General features: G+C 38.5%; 1 protein-coding gene across 7 annotated transcripts in view; it reads right to left on the bottom strand.

Moving 5' to 3' along the window:
* Nucleotides 1-6,641: 6,641 nt before the first annotated feature.
* The window catches only part of SLC26A7 (solute carrier family 26 member 7), an 85,436-nt gene continuing 82,234 nt past the window's right edge, over nt 6,642-9,843 (bottom strand). For all 7 annotated transcript variants that reach the window (XM_085221396.1, XM_085221397.1, XM_085221394.1 and 4 more), the window contains one exon: nt 6,642-9,649. In XM_085221396.1, the coding sequence (XP_085077522.1) occupies nt 9,614-9,649 (36 nt within the window). In that variant the 3' untranslated portion in view covers nt 6,642-9,613. The remainder of the gene's footprint in view (nt 9,650-9,843) is intronic.

Below are 9,843 nucleotides of genomic sequence, written 5' to 3'. Positions count from 1 at the left end.
GAAATGTAAGCTGTCTGAATAGGGCTCTCATGTCATTTGATAGATTGCCCAAGGAGCCAGACAGCCTTTGCTTTTCTCACTAACTGGTCTCTTGAACTTAAACATCTGTTGGGCATGCAAGGACATTTCAAGCACTAGGATAGCTGGTGGGAATATGTCCTGCTACTGTTAACCCCTTAGTGTGACCAGCTTTGAGGATAAGGATCTACACTGTAATATCTGTCAGAAAAACTGGTTCAAGTGAATTTGCTGCACTCTTTGCATGCAAACATAGACCTGGCCAGGGATAATGAATTAATTCTCTCTGGAACCAAGCTTGCACTGATATTTTTCCCCTTCCTGTGTTTTTACAGGAGGTAAATTGGCTGCAGATCGTTCTGCAGTGACTGCTGAATTTACTATTGAGCAATTGTCTTTTTTGAGAGAGAGCAAAAGGACTCAACCTAATGAGTTCTTGCCTTTACTGCATTCCAAAAGAATTCAGATGACAACATAAATGAAATCAAATACATAGGAGAGTCCACAAAAATTTTAAGGGACAGAAATATTTTCAATAGTGGAGCATTTTTTATTTTTTAAAAACAACTCTTCCCCTTTCGTTTATCTTCAGGACTATATTGAAATACAGTGTGATTATTTTGTCCTTCCACCCTTCTGCTGTCACAGTTTTTGTCTAGGACTGTTTTTCATGAGATAGGAACGTCCTGTACAATACAAAAAGAAAACATTTTTTTTCTTTCAAGAGAAAAAAAAAAATAATCCAAAGGTTTCATTGTGGAATGAGAAAGGGTCTGATGACATTTTCTAGCAGCCAGCAAATCATGCTGTCATGCATAGGGAAAAAGCCACTAAAATATCCCTATCTAAAATATCGCAAAATTATGTAGAGCTCAATCCTAGGGAGCCATCTGCCATGTGAAAGCTCCACTGATTTCTAAAGGCGTTCATTGCAGGCAGGCTTGCAGGACTGGACGCATAATTTGTCCCTTTTAGAAACTATAGCTGTCGAAAAGAAGCTTTCATCAAACCACGTGAGTGGCAGAGGCAGACTGACAAAATGGCCATGAATCTCACTGGGCAAAAAAACAACTAAACAACATACCCTCAAAAGGAGCTTTCATGCTGGCTGAAGAAGTGCCACAGCTACAGGTGTGGAAATGAGCTATTTGTGAAAGGATATGGCAGGATGGCAGGATATCCTGCCATGTGTATGCATAGAAATCTGGCTGCTCTCTGGGAGATTTCTGCTCAGAAAGCGTGCAGATAAGGTTCCTCCTCTGTAATAGCCCTTTTCTGAATTGTAAGTCCTTAAACAAAAGTTAAATAACTCCAGCCCCCGTGGAGGAATTTTTTGTAATATACTATATATATACATATATATATATGTGTGTGTGTATATATATATATATATATACACACACGTATATGGGCATTTAATATTTTGGCATTTCTTGTCATTTTACTAGCAAATATATGTTGATGATGGCTCATTTTGTCCTGCCTTGGGACAGAAAGGTGTTCTTGCAACCTCTCTGTTTTGGAAGCACTGAATTTAGATGTGAAGGAAACAATCTGCAGAAAGGCAGAAGGGCATTTGTTTTACAAATTGCAGCCTGATGAGCTCGGCAACAACATTAAATACCCATGGAGAGTTACTATAATACTAATACTAAATGAAAAATCTTTTATGGCAACAGTGAAAGCGAAGCGTTTGATATATATATATAAAGTAGACAAAATTCCATTAATTTTCAACTTGGGACAGACGGCATATTTGAATTTACAGACATGCCAAATGGCAATTTTGGCTTCCAGTCTTTGAGATGTGGCTGATCTATTATGGGTGATAACAGCATATGCTACTTTCTGAGTCAGTTTCTGTTATGTCATGCGAAGCACCGCTGCTAGTAATGGGAGGCATTTTTACATTAGCTGAGTTGCAAAGTGAAGTTCATAACAGCAAATAGTGGGGCTACAAAGGTAGATTCAATACTTGAGATGGATGTCAAATTCAACAGTAAGTAAATCAATGAAAGCAAACCTCACTTGGCAAATCAACATGGCATGTAGTTTGTTCAGATTTTTTTCTCCATGTCAGAGTTGTGTTGTATCTTGACAACATCCTTTAGCCTGGGAGAATAAAAGAAGACGTTTGGCCTTTGTGGGTCTGTGTCCGAACTTGTATATCCTGGGGAGGTACAGGACTGCTTGAGATGCTGCCAAGCAGCAGTGAACAAGTGAGTAACAGCAGCGTCTGAGAGCAATTTAATGGAGCAGATGTTGCATCCCGGCACTGCTCAGCTTCCTCAAGGCTCTGTCTAGTGTCATCCCTTTCCTAAATGAGTTTTCATAATTAATTTATTTGTTAATTGACACATAAAAATCTATGTTAATATAGCACTAAGGGCCTATCTTGAATTTACATTGCCAAAAAAATGTAGAAAATAAAAAGCATGAGCTTGATCGCCACCAAAATTTATCTTCTCCTTTCCATGGGGAAGAAACTATTGGTACAGCCACACTTTACACTGCACATAATCAAACATCACTTCTTTTCTGCTGGTACTTGCTAAAGGAAATAATATTTGTATTGGGAGATCCTTTTTGATACTTAGTCAGAGGCAGCACCTCCAGTCCCTGGTAAATGTTTTGGCAAATGCTCCTGGCCTTGATGGGCACAGCAGCACTAGGATACTATGGTTTCACATGGTGCCCAGCTGGCAGCTCTGGTGTCACCAGAGTTATCCCCCTGCTGCCCAAACCAGACAATGAGGAATGTCTTTTATTCCTGACACAGGTGTAAAGTTGTTCCCCTTCTGTCTTTCACTGTTTCCACAATTTTGACAGCAGAGGTAACAAAACACAGAAGTGGTGTTCATTTCAGACATAAGCTAGGGCAGGTCCTTCAGTACAGTAGCCTGGTTGTTACCAAATAGCATAAGAAATCCAGAAACTAGCTCCCTCTTGGGATGATATGTTTCAAATTTACCTTTTTTCCTTCGGATGAATACCCTGTCTGATAATGGGTGAGGATACTTTCTACTAAAGCTATGGCAGAAAGAGTTCAAGACTAACTTGAGCAGTTTGGACAAGAAGGGAAGACTGTTTTAGTACCTGGAGAAGTTGTATGAATGGGAAGTGCTAAGACACCAATCTATCCTCCCAGGATATTTTTTATATTTAACATTAAATCCCCACTGCAAGGACCAGAACCCAGGAACTTCACCTTAGATTATCATGTCTCTGGGCACTACTGAGAAGAGCCTAGCTCCTTCTCCTCTACTCCACACATCAGACATATATACGTATAGATGAATAAGATCCCCCTGATCCTTGTTTTCTCCACATTGAACAGCCCCAACTCCATTTGACTCTCCTCTTATGTACTCATGGAGTTTGATAAGACTTCCTTGAACACACCTATATCTCTGGTACTGGAAGCCCAGACCTGGGTATAGTTATGGGGCAGATTTTGGTGCTCTGTCAGCTTGTAGTTTAAGCTTTCAGACCACACTTGCATAGTGTTGCCAGGTGGGCAGGATGTTACCTTTATCAGCTGAGGACCAGGGAGAATGTAGGTTTGGCAACCATCCAAACTACATGGATGTCTTTACCCTGATAAGTAAGGCTGTAAGACCTCTGGATACACTATGTTTCCTCTACGTTAAATGAGTTATGCTGTCCTCTGCATCATGCCTGCATCTGCGCAGGTGGGCTGAAGGCATCTCTCTGCTGCACTCCATTGTTGTGCTCCCTGCTTTGTGGCACAAACCAAAGCACAGAGTGCCAGGTGCACACTAACCACTATCAACACTGCTTGTGGCTAACTGCTGCCTGGCCCTGACTGACTGCCTAGGACTGTTATCCTAGCTTTGGATTAATCACATTACTGAAAATATTTATCCTTACCTTTCTCTCCTTTCATCAGCACACTTCTATCCAAAGTTTTCTTGGAAACATGCCATGAACTACACCTGCCACTACCCCTGCTGGTTCCTGATGAAGTAGCTGAGAAGCAATACTGACGGAGAAGTGATTGAAGTGCTCTGAGCACGGTGTTTACAATGTCTGTCCACGATACGGAGGTGGTAATGCTCAGGATACACCTGTTCCTCCTTATGGACCACCTGTCTCTCTGAAAAGGTGTACTCTGTGAGGTTGGAAAGAGGCAGATGTGAGTTTTCTCATACATACTTAATACTGTTATTGGTGAAACACTTTTAAGTGCTGCAATTTTTCTGAAAAAGAAAACTTACTCTAGAAAATACAACATAACATGCCACATCAACTCCTTCTTTTATTGCTGTAAAGAAATTAAAGAGTTTTTAAAACTATATTAGCAGGATCTATAGCAGTGTGGGGCAACTATCCCTCTGTGAAAGTGGCATCTCTGCAGAAAATAAACTTTCCTGCTGTCCAGTGGCCTGACAATAGCAAATGGTTCAAATTTTTCTCATCCGCCTCTCCTTCACTCCATCACCTTCTCCTTCACCCTATATAGCCTGACATCCCAGCTGCCCCACATGCTCATCAGCCTTTTCACTCATGCACAATATCACATGCTCCCATTCCCTTGATATTTCTTCTCCCATCTGGTCTCTTCCCACACTTGCCTCCTCCTAGTCCCAAGTCCTCCGCAGTCCCATAGTCCAGCAGCATCTCAGGCTGGTCTCTGGCTTTGCATCTGCACTGCTGCACTTGTGCTGCAGTTACAGTTGTACCCAAAAACATTTGGGTTACTCAAGTTGCCGAGGAGATTCTAGGAAAGAGGACAAAAGGAGGGGGAACAAGCAAACCCTGCAATCTCCTGGTCTGCAGAGTGTCACCAGGAGATTGCAGGGTTTGCTTGTTCCCCCTCCTTTTGTCCCCTTAAAGTCTCCATCTCCATTTCTTGGGATTAGGAATTGAAGATATTAGGCATACTGGAGATGAGTGAAGTGAAAAACAGAATCAGGCCAGCAATGAACCTGAAATATGATTGGAAGATTTAAACACAGATTTACTGCTGAAAATAAAATGAAAATGCAGATTGCAAATGTAATATTTCAAAACCTGTTTCAAATCCGGAAATGTTGCAAGATTAAAAAAAGAGATTTATTTTTTTCTCTTATCAGTTAGGATTGCTCTCATTCTATCAAAACATGTCTTCTTTTATGGAGGTTCTCTAAATTAAGAATTTGGCTATAGGAACCAAGCTAAAACAGAATGAAATTTCAAAATTTAAAAGGAGTTGCAGACAAAGAGAAAAAGGAACCTGAAAGAAAATGCAAAGCATTTGAAATTATTAGCTTGTATTTCAGTATAGTATATACTGACAATTCCAGTACTGTGACTACTAAATTTTATTGGATAGGAAATGTCATTATATTATTTCAAAATATATTAGAAGAGGCCTTTAATAATGGAGATGTAGAGACAACAGGTCCACAGAAGCAGAATGGAAAATCAGCTGAAGACACTACAGCTAATTACTGCAGTGACTACCGATGATCCAGTTGAGATGGACCCTAAGGCAAGCGTGATGTTTGGCATCTGACATGTGATGTATGCAGACAATCCTCAAAAGTATGGGATTAGTAAACATTGTACGTCTTCCTTTATCATAGAGATGATACAGGATGCCCAGAAATTTACAGATGGAATAGGATTGAGGAGCAAGTATGTATGAAAGCCTGTACTTGTGGAAGACCAAATCAGGAAGAGGATAAGTGATAGCAAGAGGAAGTGTGTGAAGTTTGCCAGCATGAAGCTGTATGACTGCTGCTTGGGTAATACCTGTGAAAGGATTTACCCATAATTTCCCCAATACTGGGGTAAGCCACAGACTTCTATATACCATCAGTGTGCACCATCTGTAGATGCAAAAGATGCTCAAATGGCAGTATATACATAGAAGAAATACTGGGAATATTGGTCTGAGATTTCTGTACCTCTCATGGAGGTAAGAATGTCTGTTAGATAGTATACTAAGAAATGTAAGGTAGCCAAACTTCTGAATATAATGTAACTTCTCTCATTCATACATTCACACAGAGGGTGGTGACACACTGGAACAGGTTGCCCAAAGAGTTGTGGATGCCCCATCCCTGGAGGCATTCAAGGTCAGGCTGGATGTGGCTCTGGGAAGCCTGGTCTGCTGGTTGGTGACCCTGCACATAGCAGGGGTTTGAAACTAGATGATCATTATGGTCCTTTTCAACCCAGGCCATTCTATGATTCTATGATTCATTCTTAAGACCTAATACATTTAATACCTTTTGAGTCTCAAGAAAACAACATATCTCATTACAGACTGGTTAGTAAAAAAAGTGATTAAAAAAAAAAAAGCTGCTAAGTATTGTAATAATGAGGATGGTTTCCTCTTTCCACATTTGAATTGTCTCATATTGCAGTTTATTTCCACATAAATTTATTGCAGTGTATGCTAATACTCAACACTGAAACATGAAAAAAAAAATAAATAAATCAAAAGCATTGTAAAACATATGGAAACATGCAGATTATGTGATCTTTACTGAAAATCCATCTTCATGATGAAAGCACCATTTAGCATCCACTCTGGAAGTGCACTCGTTCATTTATTTATGAGATGCTACTTTCTGTAGACAAAGAAAATCTCTTCCAAAAATAGGAGTGCCATATTTTCAAGGCATACTGTGTATTTTATTTTTGTAACCAGTAAATGTCAAACAGTATTCACACACAGTATTGACGCATTAATGTTTTCATTCAACAGTGCAGATACCTTTCCTCGTTACATTATATATTTATGGCACACAGAGCTGTCAAATAAATTATGTCAAAGCAGCTAAAATCAGACCTTGTGACACTTGAATCATAGAATCAGGGCAAATAACCTTTAAAAAGAAAGACATATGATGAGAATTAGAAACATTTAATTTGCATAAATATAATGTTAACAGTCTTTTCCTTATTACATATTTTATGCCTAATTTGTAATTGTCACTATGTTCATTTCTTTACATCAGTTTGCACTCTTTTTTTTTTTTTTCCCCTCATTGATTGCTTTGTTTTGGAATGTGCGAAACACAAATTCTGCAGGAAGCATATGATCAGATCCCCATTTTAACGTATCCCAATTAATATACCTTAAATTTTGAGGGAAAACTCTTAATTCACATAATGTAATATCTAACACTTAGAATTAATTCCTAAAAATATCTGAAAATTCCTGAACAGATCAAGCAAATGAAATCAATAAAGGTATTGAACATCTCTTGAAAATAGTATTTGAATGTTTTCCTATAAAGTGCAGAACATACCAAAATTTGCAACACTGAAACATGGATTTTCATAGTGTAGATGATTCATACCCTTTGAATTAAGGAGTATAAAATCTGAGCACTTTGTACACAAACAGGAGGCAGAATGAATACCTAGTCTTTCAGAATTGCTTACTGCCCAGAGCTCCTGTTGGCTTCACTAGGTGAAACCATGCAGAACAGCATGCTTGGAGAGGAGACACTTCCTCAAGTCTCTCAAATCTTCAAAACCAACAGGAAGCAAGGGAGCTCAGCACTTCTTAAGACTAGGCTCTTGTAATGCTGCTCAGTCTTAGGCATGCAAGCACAATTTATAAAACTTTACATTCATCTGAATTGTCCCTATGGTTATTTAGGTAAATAAAGCCAGAATGTACAAAGATGAATGTCTGGCTCAAGAGAGCAGAATAACAACACACCCTTATTCTTACTGGCTATGACTCATCTCAGTTTTCAGAATGATACCTGGGCATTTAATGCTAATTGCTTTGTGCAGTCTCTTTGCTGCAGGGTGTGTTTGGCTTGCTTGCCCTCCTGCCTCAGAAGAACAAACATATAATCATAGAATCACCAGGTTGGAAAAGACCTCCAAGATCATCCAGTCCAACCATCCACGTATCACCAACAGCTCCACTAAACCATGTCCCTCAACACAATGTCTAGATGTTCCTTGAACACCTCCAGAGCAGATATCTCCACCACCTCCCTGGGCAGCCCATTCCAGCACCTGACCACTCTTTCAGAAAAGTAGCATTTCCTAACGTCCAGCCCGAATCCCCCCTGGTGCAACTTGAGCCCATACAGAGAGTAGCTAATGGTAAGTTTGGAATACACTCCTACCTATATACAGACTAATATTTCCTGATGAACTTGAGGGAAGCCAGTGGACAGTTTATACAGAAGACTGTCGAAGTTGTTACTGAACTCTGTATTAGGCTGAAATTGATACTAAAATCCAGCTGTAGAAAAGTTATTCGTATTGAACACTGGGGAAAATGGAAACCATTTTGATTAGCAGTAAAAAATTTTAATTTGATGCAGAGTTGCCAAGGATTTCACTGACATTACAAATAATTTTAACAGCGTCTGTATTATTGTTAACAAGATTATTCAGAACAAAATTGAAGGTCTCATGGTAGGTGTTATCTTTTCTAAAGACCATGTTTTAACAATTCTATTAACCAACACATCTCTACATTTTCAGAAAATGCATATAACTATCAAAGAATAAATACTGAACTTAATAGAAAAGATAACTTTTATTCATTTATTCAGCTGGTAGTTAAGGAGAGTTCTCCATTCAGCTATGATATACAATTGATTCTTCTACAATGAAAGTGCAATGTAAATACTGTCTAAAGTGTTCATAAATCGCTAAGATTGTCTGAAGAATTTAATAATTAAATGTTATTGCCTGTTATAACCTGTCAAAGTCATTTGCAATCAACTACTGCATCTGACATGAATGCACCTTGGCCAACAAATAAAACTTACTTCTTACATGATCAAATTCCAGCACTGACCAAAAAACAGCTCAAGCTGGAAATGCAGATGACTGTCCTGAAAACAAGAAAAAGTTTTGGAAAAATATGACCAGTTTTTCCTCTTCAATCTAAGCTAAAGAATACCCGTGGCACTGAAAATATAGCAAACCATTATAATAACTCATGACATCTACTAGAGAGGGAGACAATCCAACCAACTTACATCTGCCTTCTTTCAACAAATAGTGCTTCCACTAACCTTGGCAGGCATAAAAAATTCTACAATAACCAAGTACGAAAAATTGAAGGATATGTTAGCTGTGTTGTGATGCTGTTATTGTAAATAGCTGTCTTGAACAACGAAAAGGGTAAATAACTCCACCAGAAACAAAGTATACATAGGTATATGGCTTCCCCAAATATAATGCATCAATTATAACACTGTGCTTTTAAGAAATCTTAATGTCTCATTATTCCATGCACAAAACTACGGATGCATATTACAACTAATGTTATAATAGAAGATATCTAAAAGAATATATTTTACTGTTAAACACAGTCAGTACCCTACATCTGCTTTCTAATAATTTGTCTCTAAATGTGTATAAGAGTATTATAAAAACGACTGTAGATCAACTATAGGAACAATCTCTGAGTGATGGCAGTGGAAAGATCTTTTGTTCTGAATGGCAGATCTGTCATTACTGAGTGCACTAAACATAAATGGCATATAAAATAGCATTTATGATATCTCCTGGAGAAAAAAAAAAAAAGCTAACGAGAAACCATGGTTTAGTTCATTCTCCATATGAGCTGGTCAAACTATCCACACTGGATGGGTTGGAATCACACTTCACTCTGTTCGGTGAACTTGCTGTATTTCTAAATTGTGAGAAACAGAAAACAAATTATTACAATGTTTTCGTAGAATATCAAGAAAATTTGCAGATGATTGCCACCATTAAGAAGTCTTGCAAATCAAATAGTTATTTATGATGAGGATGAGTGGCATAAAGCAATAGATATGTCTCTTATCAACTTAAAAATGAATATGGCACGACATTGACCTTGGATGT

This window comes from Meleagris gallopavo, chromosome 3 (assembly GCF_905368555.1).
Source record: "Meleagris gallopavo chromosome 3, MGAL_WU_HG_1.1, whole genome shotgun sequence".
NCBI classification, from domain to species: Eukaryota; Metazoa; Chordata; class Aves; order Galliformes; family Phasianidae; genus Meleagris; species Meleagris gallopavo.
This window is presented reverse-complemented; position numbering and strand designations above follow the sequence as displayed.